The sequence below is a fragment of the Eutrigla gurnardus genome (assembly GCF_963514095.1).
Source record: "Eutrigla gurnardus genome assembly, chromosome: 22".
Lineage (NCBI taxonomy): Eukaryota > Metazoa > Chordata > Actinopteri > Perciformes > Triglidae > Eutrigla > Eutrigla gurnardus.
The window spans coordinates 11730928-11750407 of NC_139933.1; the positions used below are offsets into that span (position 1 = coordinate 11730928).

A 19480-nucleotide genomic window follows, 5' to 3' on the forward strand; every position below is an offset into this window, starting at 1 on the left:
CTTTGTAGGAGGGAGAGGCAGATGAGTGTAAATTTATAAATGGCAGAGAAATCTCCACAAAGCTTTTAACCAAGATTGAGCCATATTCCTTAGTGAAGTCTGCCCTCTTTTTGCATAAAATATGGACCACATTTAAATATTCAATCTAGATTCTGTCAGCCAGGATTATCTGCTTATATGAGATTTAGATTTTAGTCTTTTGTCAGAAGACTTCCCCTTGTTCAGACATCACCTTGAGAAGAAAAAAGGAACGTCAGGCCATTTAATCAGTGCGCTAATTAAACAGTATGACTGAATAAGACTAGTATTGAACTTTGTTGGAAATTGAAGACAGAAGTGAATAATGTCTGATAAATGTCTCAAGAAATAGAGATGGAATTACATTCACCGGAACTCGGAAACAGCACCGGACGGATTATTGTGACGGACCGGAAGCTAAAGCACAGCCGAAGCTGGAGGGAGATTTGAGTCCGAGGCGCGTGGAGAGCAGTCGGACTCAATCTTGGCTGACGTCATTCGTGGTTGATTTATTATTGCTTTATCGTTATATTTTACTTTTTTTGCTATAATGGAAGCAGACGGTGACGTCAAAACGACGCCGAGAGGGTTTCACTGCAGCCTGTGCAACGTTAATTTACCCAACAGTAAGTAACGTGAAGTTTAGCTAATTTAGCCACATTTAACTTATAATTTATCTTCCCAGCCCTCCCTCATTGTTACAACCCTCTACTAACTTTCTAGTCACGTCGTTAACAGTTTTGTCAGACGTAAAATGACTCATTTTAACTACTATATCGATAGAATGTCATGTAATTTCTAAAATCAACTCAACGTCAATGTAATGGATAATTAGAACATTTGGCTAATGCTCAGCTGTTCTAACGCTAGCTGAAGATGCTGAATTTGTTAGATGTGTTTATCGTGTTTTCATGGGTTTTCTAGCACAATCTTATGGGTCTTCCCTTCATTTCCCTGCAGGTCCAAGCGTGGAGCAGCATGTCAAAGGGCGGAAACACCGGACGCTGAGCACCGTGCGGTCTACGAGGAAGAGCCAGGAGCAGCACAGCGTGTTCGTCAGTGGCATCAAGCCGGCCATCTCTCCCACCGACGTGGCCGAGTACTTCCAGCAGTTTGGGCCCGTTTCAGATGTCATCATGGATAAAGACAGGGTCAGTCAGTGGTTCACAGCGAGATGAAGCTCATCTTATCTTCACAGTTTAATGTCTTGCAGCATATGGAAAGTGACTGGTGATCCCCGATGTAATCCGACCGTGATGTGTCACTCTGCTCTCACAGGGTGTGTTTGCCATCGTGCAGTTCGCTGACAGCGACAGCATACAGGCGTCCTTGTCCTGTGTGGAGCACCAGATGAAAGGCTTGAAGCTGCGTGTCAAACCCCGAGAAAATAAGGATTTCAAGCTGATTCCCAAGAACAACGCGTCCCAGAATCTCCAACAACATCTCGACCGTCTAAAGCCTCCGCTGTGCCAGTTGGTGTCTGTAAGCATCCTGTTATCAAATGTTCAAATGGCAGGTTTTCATTATGTTTACAGTGTTAGGGGAACAGAACTGAATGTAAAGCTTATCTATACTGTTTTTGTCATTTGAAGAGAGCATTGATAAGTTTCAGCTCAGTTTCCTGTCGCAAAGGGTTGTCTGTGAATATATTCTAAACATAGCATAAACTCATAGGCTACAATGAGTTTTGCTTCTGTGCTGGTACTCCTGTCTGTTCCTCTTAACTGAGGGTCTACTGTGGGTTATACACTTGGTGCTTCTCAATATGCAGACATGCTCCTCGTCTCCTCTTGAGTCTTATTCCCATCCACAAGATTTGAGAAGCACAATTAGATACGAGGTCAGCTGACCGTGATTCTAAACTTGATGAGAAAACAACTAAACGTTTAGCTTCTGAAATGATCAATGCAGTTACGCTGCTGCTCCTTATGTGTAAATGTGCTGAGCATCTCTCAGCTGTCTGCTGGCGAGAAGAGGCAAACAGAATCGCTCTGCTATACGTTTACGTTTTAGAGCATGTAAAAAATATTGAAAGCAAAAGTTACCATAACATACCTCGTACAACCCCACTTCAAAAGACCTGAACTGACCCTTTAGTGGTGGCCGACTAACTTACTAACTAACTGGGGTTTGCTGTTGGTTTCATACTACAGTATATCTCATATTTACCATAAAATCATGTTGTTTGATATACAATCAATAATACATTTTATACTGTATTGACTATAACATGTGAACTTATGCATACTCATGTTAATAGTGCACACATTTGGAAATTGGTGTCCAAAAAAACTGATTTATAGTGACAGGAAACTATGCATATAAACTGAGTCAAACACAGTTGGATTCGTATGTATTTGGATTTAGCTTGATAGATTTAGTCGGTGAGAATAAACCAGTTTATTCTAACGTAACATGTTGTCCCTTTGTTGTCCTCCAGGTGAATGCACAGATGCAGTATATTGTAGAACGATTTCAGCTGGGAGAAAACGAGAAGAAGGCCAGAAGCTTGCTGGTTCAACTCCTGCAAGAGGTTTTCGTCGAGTTTTTCCCAGGTGACATTTTGTAAAATCGCTTACGCAGAGTCTGTTTCAGAAATCTTGTCTTTGCAACGATAACCGTGCAAAAGATTGATTTGTCTCTCACTTAATAGAGTGGAAATCACTTATAGTGATCATACCTGTCCAGATCAAATTGATCACCAGATGATTAATTAACTGGATGTTTTTTCTTGTTTTGTTTTTCTTTATTTCTCCTGCAGTTGCCATTGAATTAACAGCTGTTTATGTATTACATGAATACAAAGTAATGAAATGGAAACGACAGCCCTTTACCACGGCTCCTCCCTTGTTCCCCTTTAAAATCACTGTCATGTATGAAAAGACTGAAAGCGGACTTCTTCTCAGTATTTATATCAAGTGGATTCTGTCCCGAGGTTTTTACTCACGATCGCTGTAATGTTCTGATTGTTTGCAGACAGTCAGATTCAGCCATTTGGTTCATCTGTAAACACTTTTGGCATCCACTCCTGCGACCTGGACCTGTTCCTGGACCTGGAAAACACCAAGGTGTTCCAGGCCCGTGCCAAGTCCACCGCAGAACAGGTCTGACATTTTTATAAACGCAGTAATTGTGCCTAGACAGTGCATTTTTGCCTCATTGCTCATACACAATTCCTAATGTTCCTTTTATAGGGAGCCTGCTGAGCAATGAATCATCCTCTCTCTTCCCGTCTTCCCTCTTCAGGCACGGGAGGGCACATCAGACGATTGCCGCTCTGAGGACTCCATCCTGTCTGACATTGACCTGTCCACCGCCTCTCCGGCTGAGGTCCTGGACCTCGTTGCAGCAATCCTTCAACGCTGCGTCCCCAGTGTGCACAAGGTCAACGTGGTCAGCAGTGCTCGCCTCCCCGTCGTCAAGTTCCATCACCGCGAGCTCAATCTGCAAGGGGACATCACCATTAACAACAGGTCCGACAACGTTTTCTCAGGATATCCTTGATGCCGGGACTAAAAGTCTTTAGATGGAGTGAGAAATGTTTGTATCTTATACATTTAGCTGAATAACAGTATGTTTTCTTTTCTTCCATATTCTTCACTAGACTGGCAGTCAGGAACACTCGCTTCCTCCAGCTGTGCTCAGGCATGGAGGACAGGCTGAGGCCTCTGGCTTACAACATCCGCTACTGGGCCAAGCAGAAGCAGCTGGCTGGTAAGATGAAATGAGCACAGCACATAGCACCAATTCTGTTTGTTATAATAGATTGTTTACACTAAATATTAGTGTGTTTTGGTCATTTCTACATTTATGTAGTTATTTTACTTTTGGTCAACAGATGTCAGTAGAACTCCACTTGTCCCATGTGGTGTTTTGGGGATCTGTCTGGACACATGGATTTGCCTTTTAGAGCCGAAGTTACCGAAGCTGTGTTTAAAGAAATTGGCACAAGCACAGCTCTGTGTGTTGTGATCGCACAGGCTGCGTCCCCTGATATAGAACCTACACTTAATAAACGTTCTTCATTGAAGAGCTCACTAATTACCTGTACTCCTGGGGCATATCATCTTTATTCCCTTTGAACAAATGTGCAAGTGCAGCTTTCAACACGGCACTCTGCTCTGCAGAGTGACTAGCAGAGCATGATGGGATCAGTTGCATGTCAAGCTGCTGTTGTGATCCACGCGTTTTGAAACTATTGATCTGTCTTGCAAGGTGCCAAGAACCAAATAAGTGTAGAAAATGATCTTAGTATGTATCCAGTATGTTAATATCCATATATATATTAATATATACACTTTCACAGCATTGCACTAATCATAATTAATTTTAACAACATGTGACATGCAGGTAACCCCAGCGGTGCCGGTCCGCTGCTCAACAACTACGCTCTGACACTGCTGATCATCTTCTTCCTGGAAAACTGTGAGCCTCCCGTCCTGCCGACGGTGGACCAGCTCAAAGACATGGCCTGTAAGTGCTGCCTCGCTCCTACACTCAACCAGCCTCATGCAAGAACAGAAACCTTTTTTGTTCTTATCGGAGTCACCAAACTCCTTGTTATTGCAAAAACTTGTTGAAAATTCCTCGTTTCAGTCTGATTAATCCCACATCTTCGCGTTTTGAGATTTCATCGTTATAATCAGTGGTTTTATCCCCACTGAGGAGAGCGTCAGACTGTCTATACAAGAAGGCAACAGCAAGTCAGAAGCAGTATCCAAAGACAGCAAGACACGAGGTTAAATACACAGAGTTCAAATGATTTAAATTCAAGGTCCTTCAAGATCATATCAAAGTAATTTTTGGGGATCAAGTCTGGCAGTTCATGACTCATTTAACATGTCTGGATCAGAACTTAGAGAAAACGCATGAACAGTTACACCACAAATTTTCTTAAATTGCTCGTACCACTTATATGAGCTGTTCTGACATGAAGCCCAATGTGTCCTGATTCTTGCTTTTCTACATCACAGGACAGTTAATAATGTCAGCAGCCCTGTTTGATAATGTGTTCACCTCTACAGGTGAGGAGGAAGAGTGTGTGATCGAGGGCTGGAACTGCACCTTCCCCAGTCAGCCCATTGCTGTTCCCCCCAGCAAGAACACACAGGACCTCAGTGAGTGAATTTGTTAGTCGGATTGTTATGTAACTAGCCTCTCCATGAATTCTAAATAGGACTTAATGAAACCTCTGAAACAATGCCAACACAGACCCTAAACGTCACTCTTCATGTGTGTTTGTCTTCTCTCTGCAGGCACCCTGCTCTCTGGCTTCTTCTCCTTTTATGCTAAGTTTGATTTTGCCAGTAGTGTGATATCTGTCAGAAGTGGGCGTGCACTCCCCATCACCGATTTCCTCACCCCGAATAAAGTGGGGGAGGCCACGCATGAGGAAAAATCCACCAAGACCCAACCCCACGGCCCCAAACTGGGCCCCCTAAATATCTTGGACCCGTTTGATCTCTCCCACAACGTAGCTGGAAACCTGAATGAACGCTCACAGCGCAGCTTCCAGAGGGAGTGCCTGGAGGCTGAAAAGTACTGCCGCAGCCTGCAGTACCAGCGCAAATCCACCAAGGGCAAATCATGGGGGCTGGTGCGCTTATTCACCCCGCACGGGGAGGCGCCACAGGCCAAAGCGGAGCAGATGATCATCAGCATCCCCTTCAAATCGGCATCGCTCCCCGAAGTGCTGCGTAATCAGCTGCACGACGCAGGGGACGGCTTCCGGCTGCTGTGGTTTCAGAAGGTGTGCTCTGCTGTGGAGGGAGTCTTAAAAAGTGTTCTCGGGTGTCACCTTGTCCCCTCCACAGACGCCGTCTTTGGCGAGGATTCAGCTGTCGATGCTGCTGCGGAAATGGAAACTACCTCTGCTTCCCTTAACACATCGCTGAATGACAGCTGTGATAGCGTGGAGTCCCAAAATGAAGCCAGCCCTTCAGGCACAGCTGTGGTGGGTGCTAAGAGGCCGCTGTCCTCTGGCAGCGATGCCTCCGTGTCACCTCAAGGCAAAAAACCAAGGATAGCAAAAGGCGGCAAGCCTAAATATCCTCACTGGATCGGTGCGCAAAAGCACACGGTGTGGGCCGGCAGGAGGAAGGTGAGGAGAGAGCTGATCAAAGATACAGACTCGAGGCCGGAGGGCAGCTGCATGGAGCTGGAGACCAAGGTCACGGCTCACATCATGGAAAAAGAGGCCGAGCTCAAGGAGCCCCTGGAGTTCAAGGTCCAGCCTCAGCTGGTGGGTGAGACGGAAAGCACAAAGGCAGTGCTCAAGTTGGAGCCACTCGGTGACAAGATGGGGGTTTTTCAGGACTTCTATCATTTCCTGGAAGCCTTCTTGCCCAAGATGGTAGAGACACTGCTCGAGAAAGAAGTGGCTCATGCTTAAATGGGATTTCAGATGTCTCCTTTAAATCCAAGCATTTAGTTTTTTCTTTGTTTTCTATTAAGGATGCCTTTTACTTTGAATTAACCCTTTAGAGTGTGACATAAAAGAGCATTACTCTGGCTTTATGTTGACCTAGAGTTTATTTTTTATTATATTTATAAATATGGGATTTGTCCTAATATGAAATGTGTTTGTTTTCATGTATATTAGGTTTTTGTTTGTTTGTTTCAGAATAAGATATCCTTATTAAGCCCTACTGTTATCTTTTGAGATATGGCTTTGTTTTAGGACATTTCTGTTTAAAATAATGTTCTTAAACGGTGAGTCTTTAAAGGGAAACTTCAGTGTCAGGCATTTCATGTACACAGCATCTGAGCTGTCTAGTTCAAATGAATAATAAAAAAAAGTCTTTGTAAAACACCGCCGCCTCCTTCTGTCATTTTACTCATAAATAGGTAATTTTACTTTGCTTTGGTTCAACATGGGCAGCAGTAAGGGGCCATTGAGTGGAGCGTTTTATCCAGACACATGCATGTCATTACTCACTCACAGAGCTCCTACTGTATGTGCTGATTCACATCATTCCTCCCACATGTAAAGGGAGATCCAGATGGCCAGCGGGTCAGATGGGACTGCAGCGATGGCTGTGATGATGAAGAGGTTTGAGGAGGCTCGCCACCCGTGAATCTGATGCTGGTTTACGTTACCGATGGGATGTTTGTTGTGGTCATGTGACCAAAGGACTTGGATATATTTGTGGTCCAGCAGAAATCACAATGTGTTCTCCGTTAGCATAAAGGACAATTTGAGCTTGACATTTGTGGTTTTCAGTCTCATTGGATGGCTTGTTTGCTTGTGTTTTTAGGCGGATCGCTGACTCTTGGCTGTATTTATTCTTTAGAAGTTTTGAAGGCGTACCACTTGAACATCAGCCATTTACTTTCATCGACACTCCTGGCTCTTCCAATCCCGTAATACCCTTGATTTTCCCCAGTGTTCCTGATATATGGTTTCTCTCTCACAACACACACTCCAAGCCAGCTAACCAAGTTGACCGATGTCTAAAGTGATTGGTGTTTTCTGTGTTGGCCTAAAACACACAAACCGTTACTAGTTTACTCAAACAAGCGGTTTTGCTCAAGTTTCCCATCATCAAACAAAGCGATCTTTGTAAAGACGGACAGCAACACACGTAGTCCTGGAAAACAACAACCAATGGTTTGATTGTCCACTGAAGACCAGCCTGTTACATGCAGCTCATTCACTCTAACGATAAGAATTGATTTTTGACATTTGCGTTCGTCTGGAGACTGTTCTTCATTTGGAGTTCCTCAGAAATGAGAGGAGAGGGAAAACAACCACCAATTTCATGTTTTGTGTAATTGGTATCCATTGGGAAGAGTCAACCCCCCCGAGGCATGACATCTCCACAGCTCACAGGATAGATGAGCTTCTCTGCATCTCCTGCCCAAATCGCTGACGCATGAAAACAGTCACATCTGGTGTGACGCTGTAAGTTTACGGCACATCTAGTCGTCATCCCCTCTGCGTGATCCGGCACCCCGAGGGGCCAAGTAGTGAGTAAGACATTGACTTCATCAGTGCAGATTTTACGTGGTATCATGTATAATCAATAACACACACCTGCTTCCCTAATTTGTAACAGCTTTTGTTTTATGCTCTGAATCCAATTCATCGACCTTTGCCGAGCCCTCCGACACCCGTCTCTCCATCCATCAGAATTACGGGAATCTGCCGTTGCCAGCTCGCTCATAAACACATCATTCGGTGGGATATTTCTGTAATTGGTCGTCTCTGCTCTCCGGAGAAGACGAGCGATGATGCTCTGGGCAGAGCAGCTTCGGAGAGCAAATGAGAAGCTTTGACTTATGCAACAGGACTGAAGGCTGAAGAGGCTCACAGTGTTTATGCCACACAGCAAAGGAAGTTAAAGGAAAATAAGTATTTTTTTGCAGACTTGCACCCCTTTTAAAGCCATTTATAGGGTCGTGAATTACCACAACGTGCATTGGGCAGCCCATCAACCCCCCATTCGCCCCTCTGAGCTGTGCAAGCAGCCTGAAAAGCACTCTGCTCATATTAGTGGCTCCCCCACTCTGCAGATAAAGCATTAAAACAACCCATAATCATTTCCCCCTATCTGTCTGTGACGGCAGGAAGGAGTCAGACATTCTCCCAGCAGATTGCTCTTACACCAGAATGAACAGTTGTAAGCGTGCATGTGTGTAATCCCTCTTTTGTGTTTGGACCAGGCCCGGTTCGGGTGAAAAGCTTTTAGTTTCATTGGAGGAGTGCAGGTGGATTCCTACAGTAAATAGATTATCCCGACATGGTGATTTGTTCAAACTCACGCTCCCGGCTGTACATCTCTCTAAGTTATACCTTAACAAAGACTTCAGGAGGAAAGAAATGATAAAAGTGAGCAAGATGAGAGACAAAGTTTTTGAACTGGTCCTACTGGTGCTATTACCTTGGCCTTGATGGAAACGCAAACACTTCTCCCCCCAGCAGGGGCTCAAACTGCTCCTCAGGAGTGCATTAGCCGGAGTTTATTGGACTGTGAAAACGTTAGCTGTCTGCCCTTTCTCTTATCTGTGGGCTGTTACTTTCTCAGTGTTTACCCACAAAACACTGCAGCGAGCTAATGAGTTTGTCTTGTGCATATTGTTGTTTCTTGTCATTGACTTTTACGGCCCGGATGGTGAACGGAGAGAGGTTGATTACTGGGGTAGAATTAACGAAATGTTCAGGGTGGTCCCTGTTAGCTGCGGGGAAATGGGTGATAACGATGGAGAGGACATCATCATCATCTACTCATTATTTAATCACATTTTGCTCCCCCCCCAGGCGTTAAAAGCCACGTTCTTTCCCCAGTTTAAGTTCCATTTTGTTATTTTGCATCACTTCAAATGTCATTTGGTGTTTGGTGCATTAATTGTCCCTCAATATCAGTTTGAATTATAGTACAATAATTGCTCAGAAACGCAACGCAATCAATATGTAATAACACAATCCACTTAAATTCTTTATGGCACGGTCATATACACTTTAACTGCCTGTTTATTGTCAACAGCGGCGGCTCTACAGAGGCTGTCATCGGGGATTTATGCCCAAATCAAGTTGTGTTTTTGACAAGGGTTTAGGGACAGACAAAGGACAAAGGAGACGGGGTTTCATGACTTCCCAGTTGGACACAATGTCGTGTGCATGTTCTGTGATTCACCCATGATCTAACACAGGGCTGATAGGAATCTTGTATAAATAAAACAGTTATTTCAGGTTGACTTCTGGCTGCACATCTCCATCCTGAATGCAAACATACAGGAACGGGGGCCGGAAACCCTCCGCATGTGCACTCTAAAAGGACGCGGCTGCCCCTGAACTGTGGGGCGATTTCAGGCGTCAGGGGCCGAACAGCAGACCGTGAAGATCCCAGATAAACAGGAGCCACTGCGACGCTCGCAAACAAGAGCGATTACACTCACTTGAAAGACATGTAAACACTTGTCTTCGAGCGAGTGTGTGCTCTGTCGTATGGGCGTCATCATCCCACGCCCACCCTCTCAGTCTCAGTGGTGATATGGATTTGAAAAGGCATTACGTACCGGTTAATACAAGTGATATTTGATCCCACAACACCTCAATGAATCATGTAATTCAATCGTAATATGCTGACGCGACATAAAGTGTGCAGCACAACAGTATTATCGATCCGCGGACGCTGCAGACCTGTGACCTCTACCTCCAGACCGTGTTAATGGCTCCATCACTAATGATCACTTTAATGCATGCAGGAGTGATGAGTGCATGGAAGGTCAAAGGTGAGGGGGGTTAATCATTCCTCATGTGAGGCTACATCAGTCCTTTTGATAAGATGCATTTCATATTAATGCATTAATGCTAAATCACTGATGTGCAAAAAAATTGTAAATACACCCATGTCTATAATTTGCATTTCCTATATTCTATAACTGAAGATATGTTTGTTCATTCAAGGGTTCATGGTTGCATCACTGTCATGTGCGCTTTATATTTTTGTCCAATTGAAGAGGAACGCTCCCCAATTTCATACCGAGACCCTGTTGTCAACCATAGAAATATGGAGTCGCACATGATATAGATGTATAAGCCTAATATCTGACTTTCAAGGAACGAATATCACATCTAATATTGTGTTAAAAGATGTTCTGGAGTGAGACGTTTCAAATATTCGTAACACAATGTAACTATGAGGAAAAATGTCAAAGTGATAGAGTGTCCATCTGCTGGGAGAATGTGTTCTCTCTGTTGTTGAGCCGGTTGGCAGAGTCGTTCATCCCACCTCTCTTCCTCTCTTCCTCTCTTCCTCTCTCCGGAGTCTGAAGTGCTGAGCGTTATTTCAGTGTGAAGGCCCACATTGTTCTCTGGTTGTTGGGAGCTTCTGAACTCGCCTGTTGAGATGGAGGTTTCAGGTGAGTACAGATGTGTATTTGTGGAAATACCGTGTGCTTTCTGGTTCCTTTAAGCATCCCAAAAATGTTTTCTGTTACATCACATGGTGGTAGAGAATGAATGTGCGAGGGCTGTGAAATGAATGAGCCAATACTGAAAACTTCATGTAGATGTGATGCTGGGCTTTAAACTAAGTGACATATGATTTAAATACATTAATAATAATTTAATAAAACGCAGCTATGGGACTATTATGGGATCTTGTGCTGTTTGTGGTCTTTTTTTAAGTTTCAAAGCAATTATACATAATAATAAATCATGCATTATCATCAGAAATCATCATTGATAATAAAGCTCAAAGTCAAATACTCGAATCAGAAGACGTTTGCAGAGAGAGAGAGAGAGAGAGAGAGAGAGAGAGAGAGAGAGAGAGAGAGAGAGAGAGAGAGAGAGAGAGGGTGTGGTTAACTGGTTAATGTTAGTCATCAGGTATCCATCCCGCACTATATAACCCTGGTGAAGTGAGAGCAGAGCACCGACACAGAGACTCCAGCGTGGACGGACACCTGACACCAGAGACAACTGTCAACAAAGTGAGTTACTTTCTTTCTTGCTCTGACGCGTCTTGATTTTTTGTTTTTATCGCATCGCAGAAAGAGTTTCGTTGTTGTTGTTGTTGCATGTATGATTCCTGAATCTCGATATTACATTATGAATACTTTAATGGAAATTTATGCGTGAAGGAATTTGTGATCTGGAAAGCCAACATTATATTTTTCTTAGACTTTCTTAGACTTAGACAACAAAAGTTCAACTTCAAATGTGAATGGGGAATTTAAAGTATAGCTGACCTCCTCCTTCTCCCCCTCTCCTCCTCCTCCTCCTCCTCCTCAGATGGCCAACATGCTGAGATCATGGATGATGCTCGCGGCGCTGCTCGCGTGCCTGCTGGTGTGCTGGAGCAGCCTGGCGGACGCTTATCCCCCCAAACCGGAGAGTCCGGGCAGCAACGCGTCGCCAGAGGACTGGTCCAAATACCACGCAGCCATCAGGCATTACGTCAACCTGATCACCAGGCAGAGGTGAGTTATCTTCACCTGACTGCGTCTCCTTCTTCTTCTGGGTTTCTTTGTTTTTAATTAAGTCAGACAAAGTTTGCTAGTGAACTTTTAAACAGCATATCAGGTTGGTGAGTTTAACTCTTCAATCCACTCATATTACACCTGGAGACACTGATTCACGCTGAAAAGCATCCAGTGGTTCTGTATCTGCTCATCTGGCTGGGTCAGAGCTAGTCCTCCACCTCCCTCCATGTGACGGATTAAGTCTCTGACTCAAGGGCAAGGTTGCAAAGGTGGACACGCTGTGCCATAACTTCACTCACTTTTTTGGACCCACCTTAAATCAAGACTTTTCAGGCATGAGAGCTCAGCCCTTCTGTAGGAAGCATCGCTGTGCTTGTTAAGAGAAATAATGAGGCAAAGGAGAGGAGCTTGGTTTTCCTCAGACGGGCATGTAAAGTTCAGACCAGATAGAAGCCTGTAACGGCTCCATTGTGGCCCCAAATCTTGTTACAGATGTGCTGGAACATCCTATTCTTTCAGTTGAATACTTACTTTTACACATTTTCTTTTCAAGTTTTAACTATTGTGTCATCATGCCTAAAATCTAACAAAGATATCACTGACTCCAGTTTCGATCAGATAACTAATAACTATTGTCAAACACTCCATTCCCGCTGTGTGTGTCTTGATAAAAGCATGTGTAGTATAATAACAATCGATTAATTCTCCCAGCTGCAGAAAATAGAGGGTGTGCAGTTTCCCTGTGATGGAAGCAGAGCTCTGTAATTAAAGAGGCTGGATCTGTCATTGCTGGATCTGAGGACGCACAGGCTTCAGTGGCCACGCATAGATCTTTAGTGAAGAGACTACAAGAGGCAAATTCCTCCTCCTTTTCTTTAAGATAATTACTCGGTCAATTCGTCTTTGACATGAGATTTGTATTTGGACAGATCAGCGTGCAGCTACAGTAAGTTGTTCACAGCTTGATTATTCTTGGAATTAAAAAAAAAGATGCCCTGTAAGGTGAAATTCATAGAAAAAGCCAATGGGGGGGTCACACCACCAGAGCACCCAGTGAAATGCTGACTGGGTGACTGCTGGTGGGAAGCAGAGAAGAGCCTCATGTGAATAAGAATCTCCAATTGATGTTTAGTTGCAGTCATCTGCAGACGAATGTTTGATTGTCTCCAGGTACGGGAAGAGGTCGACCCCGGAGCAGGCGGTGGCGTGGCTGCTGTTTGGGGCTGATGCAAGCCCGGACACTGACCCACGGTGAGGGAAACGTCATCCAGAAACGTATTTAACACGCTGCTGTTGTCATACACTAATTCTTTTAGACAGTAAAAACCATAGGCAGGGCGCCAATATTGCTCCAACATATTGGTTTAATTGTTTCATTGCTGCAAGCCTCACTGCACACGGCTGTTTATACTGCTGCTACCAAGCTCCTTGTTAATATTTTGACTCTGCAGTTGTGTTGATTAGCGTTTTATCTCAGCTCACTGGGCATGTGATCGTCATGATGTCACAGCTGAGCTGGTGTCAACCGTATTAAGATGCACCAAGTGTTAATCTCAATTAATCAACCTGCTTTATCTCCTCCTGCAGCTCAGACTACAACGATCAGTGGTAAACGAGCCTAACGTCGACCCTCACCCACATTTCCTCTGATCCTTCGATTCACCGCCAATTAAAAAAAAAGATTTAGGTTCTCAACTGGCACTGGACATTGACATACATAATTATTAATGTGCATGCAAATTTCTCTCTCACTCTTTGTTGGTCTTCCTCTCTCTTAGTATATCTATTTGTTCTTTGGGCAAAAATGTAAATAATTTGTATCAAAATCAATCACTTTACTATAAAGAATTGAATGTAATAAAAAGTATTAAGTAGACACACATGCTGTGGTGTTTCCTTTTGTTTTATTTATTTATTTAATGTCAACTGGAGCTGCTCTTGTGGCCGCTAGATGTCGCTGCGTCACCGGAAAACGTTGCATTTTCAAGTTGGTCCTTTTCCATTGTAGCTCTCGTGCGGGTTCATATCAAACGGCAGCGGACGGGCTTCAACTTCACAAGCCGGGGCAGCACTCCGCAAGGACGCGTTCGTCATCACAACACCTCCGGGAGGGGGGAAACAGGATCGGCCAATCGGCTTCTTTAATCGATGGAGCTGTTTGTAAGAGCGCGCGAGCGGCTGTAGGTGAGGTGTCGTCAGAGACAGCAGGTTGTGTTGCTCGCCGTCGGCTCCGGTGTTGTCAAAGTGACCGTATCGATAAAACGGCCGCCGTGCTTCAACGACGAGTAGACCGGTGGACTCGCATCTGCCAGACCGAGGAGGGCGTCCGGATAAAGGGGGGCCGGACAGGTGAGCCTCAACCCTTCATTTTAAAGGTGGCGTGTTTATTTCAAGCTGTCTAGCGTTGACGCCGTTTCTCCACCTTCGCCTCTCGCTCGGTGGTCAGACATATCATCACGTATCCTGTCAAAGTAAAGGGCTGCTGAGGACGCATTATGACCCTTATCAGTTACGGTAAAGCTCCTTGCGCTGCTCTTCAGGCTTCCTCTAGCATGGGCGCCGTGTATTTGCGCCAAATCAGCGGCAACACGCAGTTTCTCTTAGCTAGCTTAGTTGTTCACTTTGCCACCCGGCTGTTTGCACCTGCGCAGGTGAAAGTAGTCCGCCCCGGCTCAGAAACAACGTGTAATACTTTGCCCGAGTGTTGGAAACTCATCCAAAATAGAATAGGCTCCTAACGACTGGATGGACGTCGTGTACCTGTTCGTTGCCACTGCGCATGCCCCGCACCTTTGGGGCTACGTGCACAGATGTCTGAGCGCGTGTCCGACGTTAGGGTAGCTGATGATGAATCAGGGGTCTGTCAGTTAGACACTGATGGATGGTGATGTATTAATCAGATTTAAGACATTTAGATTTACGATTTCCACAGTATTTGGGTGAAACTGATTTAAACTGAACACTAAATTGTCCTTATAATTGCCTCCATATGTTGGAGCCTCAACCATGCCATCTTCCATCACTGAGCACTAAACAGGCAGCATGTGGCGAAAGATTAACAAGCCCACCTTTTCATCCTGAGAGAGATATACGGTTGAAAGATATACAGTCACATTTATATTAAAGCATGCCCCGGTTCTTCATTCAGGAGCAGATTAGATAATGGTAAATGGTTTCTCAAAGCCGTATTTCTACACAGCCGTCAACGATGGGCTCATTCTATCACCTTAAAATGAAGGTTTTTAGATCCAGCCTACACCAAGGCTGAAATCAGCCAGTGGTTCCTGATCATTTCCACCACCACAAAAAAGAAGAAGTCATTGATTTGTGTTTTCATTCGCTAAGAGCATGTTCAACATGGTGCTCATCCGTTTGGTTCGTATGTCTTTTCTTGTTCTTGTCACCCTGTGAGTAGAGAGGACATTTTATTACTGCAGAGGAAGTATTCAAATGACCTCTGGCAGCGAGAAAGAAGAATTGTATCGTATGGCTCTGACTGCAGAGCAATGTGACGTTCACGCTGCTGTTTGTTGTCCTGAAGCATCCTGGGAGAGAAGATTTGAGGGGACAGCATAGTAACATGACTTAAGATTGCAAATGTATTTAATTACTTAAAGTATAAGACTGCATTCTTTGTACATATAATTTTTAGTCGGTTGTATATTTCAGATAAAGATAAAATAATCCATATAATGCTGTTGCTGCCTCGCACACATCATGAAACACATTGTAGTTGTTGGGAACGCAGCGATGTGACAGATCTTTGGAGTTGGGTTTCTTCTGCGCTGCCAGATGTGTTGGGAACTAGCACCATGTTCAGCCATGCTGTCTGATTTTCAGTTATCACATCCTGAACAGCCTGCATGGTTAACTGAGTGCAGCTAAAAAGATGCTGGCAGCCTCCTCACATTTGCATGTATACAATGGCTGAACACCTTTTCTTGATGTAATCGCCACAGAGCTCGCTGTAGCTAATAAACATTTGATCACAAAAAAATGAATAGTTTCCCAAAACCTCCGTCATTTGTAGACACTTCTAGCAAAATTAAATTCCCACTGCTGAGTTTTCAGATCAAACCACTGTCGGATAGGTCTGATTTCAAAGAGCTTTTTTCACTGGGATTAAATAAACTTCAGCCTGCTTATCAGTTACTGTTTTGGAAATGCAAGATTTACCATAAATTCCCCTGCTTTTGACAGCTTTGGGGATTGGCTACAAGTTCAGCCGGTCTGGTTCTACCTCAACAGAAACATCTAAGCACTTTATTATTATTTTACTGATTTAAGAACTCTGCTTGATGTTGGACTCTTCAAACTTCTGTCCGTCCTTCTCTTTAAGTTCTTCAGGAAGATTTGAATACATTTTGTATAAAACATTAAATTGGATCAAATTAGGACAACAATCTGAGCCTCAAAGTAATGCATATTTGGCATCAAATTTCTACAAATCCAGAAAAAAAAAATCAAAGAGATATCCCTGTGCGACTCCAATCCTAGCCCAGATCTTAATATGAAGTGGAAACTGTGGAAGTCAAGAGGGTATCCTGGTTATTTGATCTCACAACCTGAACACGGTTAATAAGAACACCTTCAGTGGTGCCCAACACTGCAGTTTCACTGCTTTGACAACTAATGAACTGTAGCTGGCCGATAGGAGCCCTCTACACTCAAATCCACAGGGAGATTAATCTGCTCACACAGCCTCAGCATCTTCCCCTCAACCTCTATAGCGCCATTCATAAAAACCATCTGCTCATTTACTCTCACACACTGATTTTCATATATGGAGGCTTTAAAGTGACGGCTGACACATTGTGCTACTATGGATTTTTAATGGGCAAATGTGATATTTTAAGCCAAGCTAACGATGTGGCTTTTGGTTATATCTCTCCAACTGTCATGATTGCATGATATTGGGTACAAATATTCATGCTTCCTAGAGGACAAAGTCGTCTGATGGTCTGACTTCTCATACAGCGCCACCTGCAGGTCACACTTTTCCAAGTATTTGGTGAAATGATGAATTAGCACAAACAAATCGGTACCATTAATAATTGATATTTCCCATGAGAACTCTACCCTATTTAATTCCCCCCAACACACCTGCTTATGCGTTTCAGGCATCATGTAGTTAATTTATAACAAACAGATATCTGGCTACACTCTGATGTAATATATATTTAGCATTTGACTTTTACAGATGGTGTTTTGATTCACGGCGGCGTTGGACAGCTGTCTTCAGGAAAACGTGTGGCCACTCGACTCGGCATCATGTTATCACTTTGATTATGAGGAACATCTGATCTCACAAACATCAGGCCAGAACGTAATCCGATCTAATTCAGATTTAGTTTCAGGCTCTTTTGCAATTCATGGTGAGGTGATAATATGAGGGCGCTCCCTTCAGCAGCCACAGAGCCGGAGCCTGTTCACATATTCTGTGGCCGTAAAACTGCTTTTTTTTTCTCCCTCTGTAAATCTCAAGGTTACGGTCCATCCAACAAACACATAAACAAGGTTTTTATAAAATGAATATGATTAACCCTTCTCTCCAACCGAATGATTTCCGTACTTTCCCTTTAATAAATGCCAGCATCTGCCAATTACATGGGCAAGCCAGCGTATCAGCTTTGGCCTAAAAGCAGGGATTTTCTCTGTAATATTCGGTCCTTAACCAGAGTTTTTACTCGAGAGATTTGAGTGACATTGAAACAGTGACATTCATTTCGCTGATTTAATCAATGGCTGCTTCCTCAGAAAAAAAAAAAAAAAGACAAAGGGAGTAGGGGCCGTTTTAATGAAATCCAGGCAGGCAGGCAGGGTGGTGATGGTAAAAGCTCCCCGTTGGTGGCTCTCAGCACCTCACCTGGATCCTCTAGCCTCTCGGTGGTTGGTACATGACATTTAATTCTAATTACACTAATTACAAGCTGGATCAGCTCAGGGCAAAGGAAGACCCACAGCACTAAGTTGATAAGGTTTTATTAGACGTCTGGTGTCAAGTGATATGATGGTGGCAACGTGTTTCATCATGCTGTTTTTGTTTTTAAGGGAGTTGGTACTTTAGTGATGTGGGACGCAGAATACAAAAGATAACAGACTTGACTTGAGTAGCTCGTGTGGCTAATGAGTCCCCAAATCTGTTAGCCGATGGTTAATCACTTACAATTAGATTGTCAAGGCAAGATGCAGTTTTAGTGGACCTTATTGAAAGCTCATTCAGGAAACATACACAAAGCCTTCCTTGCCAGGCTGCTTTCTTTGTTGCCAAGTATAGCACATTGTGTGTATTAATATGCATGCAGGGAGTATTTTTGAAAACTGTTCAGCCGTGCAGCCCATGGCTTTAAACTGCCTCCCTTTCAAAAGACCTCCACACTTTGTTTTGACTCACACAGGTAGTGTGGGGACTTGGGTGTTGATGCAAGCCCACGAAAGCAAGATTGAATTAATTCCTTTTTAATATAATTATTTCAGAAAGAGCCGGTTCTGGTGCTTTACCCAACAGACGTTGAGTCCCTTCTCGCGGCAAAAATCGATTGAGCGTATTGAGGTGCGCAAAGGTTTCAGAGGCGGGTTGTTTCTAAATCTCGGCACATAAACCAAGGTTATCTGAGTGATTACATACCGTTCAGGCTAAGTGAGGAAATATGTTCTTTTGTGGTTTGGGTGAACTCACCCCTTAAGTTTAAATTTACTCTGGAGCTTTACTCTCAAGAATCCAATTAATTTGTTTTTCCATAAGCCAAAAAAAACCCCAGTAAGGCTTTGATTAAAAACAAACTTGTTTGACCCTTTGTCATTACCACTAGAAGGGGATCTTTTCTTTTTTTCTTCAGCTCTTGTGAAATTGTTCAGGATTTCTAGCGCTATAGAACCAGTTTATTTATGTGCTGCGCTCAGGTCAATAGAGCTAAATACAACAGGTTTCCAAAGTGCCATTAAAGCCTTAGCTTTGGATGGAGAGCTCTTACAAAATTGATTTCTTATACTTTCTGTCGTGTGAATACTACAGTGCTTTTTTTAACGACGACGCTGATAGAAAATCATTGCCTCAGAAATATGGCAACTCTGTATTGAATTGTAGCTTGAAACCTATTAATAGACCCAGTTTTAGCTCCAACTTATTATTATTTTACGTATTTTCCCTTGTTGCCATGGCAAAGCGCCTGGGAAAAAGACGAAGAGCTGCTCACGGTTGTCTTGGTTACAACAGTTTTCCCTTGTAAAGTAATGAGAGGAGCTGAACCTGTGGGAGCACAGGGTTATTTTTAGGCCTGACGCCAGCCTGCATGTGTGGATTAAGACATGTTTGGTCGCTGGTGCGTGAGTGAGTGTGTGTGTGTGTGTGTCTGTGTGTGTGTGTGAGTGTGTGTGTGTCTGTGTGTGTGTTCGATCGAGCTTGTTTACAGGCTTTATTGCAGCCTCACTGTGGGAACAGCTCAAGGCGTTTTTCACTTGGCATACAAACACCTGGGCCGCCACTTGTGACATAGCTCCAAATGTGCTGGAAGATGGATGTAGCCTCGAAAGA

General features: G+C 43.7%; 3 protein-coding genes across 4 annotated transcripts in view; all 3 read left to right on the plus strand.

Moving 5' to 3' along the window:
- The first annotated feature begins 452 nt into the window (after nucleotides 1–452).
- Nucleotides 453–6819, plus strand: tut1 (terminal uridylyl transferase 1, U6 snRNA-specific). 2 transcript variants are annotated; one of them, XM_084039938.1, is made up of 11 exons: nucleotides 453–644; nucleotides 979–1169; nucleotides 1297–1500; nucleotides 2459–2573; nucleotides 2995–3122; nucleotides 3265–3491; nucleotides 3623–3732; nucleotides 4369–4491; nucleotides 5043–5135; nucleotides 5274–6394; nucleotides 6449–6819. In XM_084039938.1, the coding sequence occupies exons 1-11, from the start codon at nucleotides 569–571 to the stop codon at nucleotides 6491–6493; spliced, it is 2433 nt and encodes an 810-aa protein (XP_083896064.1). In that variant the 5' UTR covers nucleotides 453–568; the 3' UTR covers nucleotides 6494–6819. The 2 variants fall into 2 exon arrangements, with proteins under 2 accessions (XP_083896064.1, XP_083896065.1); XM_084039939.1 differs by having other exon boundaries at nucleotides 5274–6819.
- Nucleotides 6820–11343: 4524 nt separating this feature from the next.
- pyyb (peptide YYb) lies at nucleotides 11344–13822 on the plus strand. The gene is made up of 4 exons (XM_084040525.1): nucleotides 11344–11454; nucleotides 11756–11943; nucleotides 13117–13197; nucleotides 13534–13822. The coding sequence occupies exons 2-4, from the start codon at nucleotides 11756–11758 to the stop codon at nucleotides 13556–13558; spliced, it is 294 nt and encodes a 97-aa protein (XP_083896651.1). The 5' UTR covers nucleotides 11344–11454; the 3' UTR covers nucleotides 13559–13822.
- Nucleotides 13823–13986: 164 nt separating this feature from the next.
- Nucleotides 13987–19480, plus strand: part of mpp2b (MAGUK p55 scaffold protein 2b) — a 28313-nt gene continuing 22819 nt past the window's right edge. Inside the window, exon 1 of the mRNA XM_084040519.1 lies at nucleotides 13987–14295. The gene's annotated coding sequence lies outside the window, so the exon portion shown is untranslated. The remainder of the gene's footprint in view (nucleotides 14296–19480) is intronic.

Bases quoted from the DNA above. Each gene is read 5' to 3' on its own strand.
- tut1 (XM_084039938.1), top strand. From the start codon at position 569: ATGGAAGCAGACGGTGACGTCAAAACGACGCCGAGAGGGTTTCACTGC. The intron at 2,574-2,994 runs GTGACATTTTGT...GATTGTTTGCAG, and splicing joins TTTCGTCGAGTTTTTCCCAG to ACAGTCAGATTCAGCCATTT. The intron at 3,733-4,368 runs GTAAGATGAAAT...TGTGACATGCAG, and splicing joins CAAGCAGAAGCAGCTGGCTG to GTAACCCCAGCGGTGCCGGT.
- pyyb (XM_084040525.1), top strand. From the start codon at position 11,756: ATGGCCAACATGCTGAGATCATGGATGATGCTCGCGGCGCTGCTCGCG. The intron at 11,944-13,116 runs GTGAGTTATCTT...GATTGTCTCCAG, and splicing joins AACCTGATCACCAGGCAGAG to GTACGGGAAGAGGTCGACCC. The intron at 13,198-13,533 runs GTGAGGGAAACG...CTCCTCCTGCAG, and splicing joins AGCCCGGACACTGACCCACG to CTCAGACTACAACGATCAGT.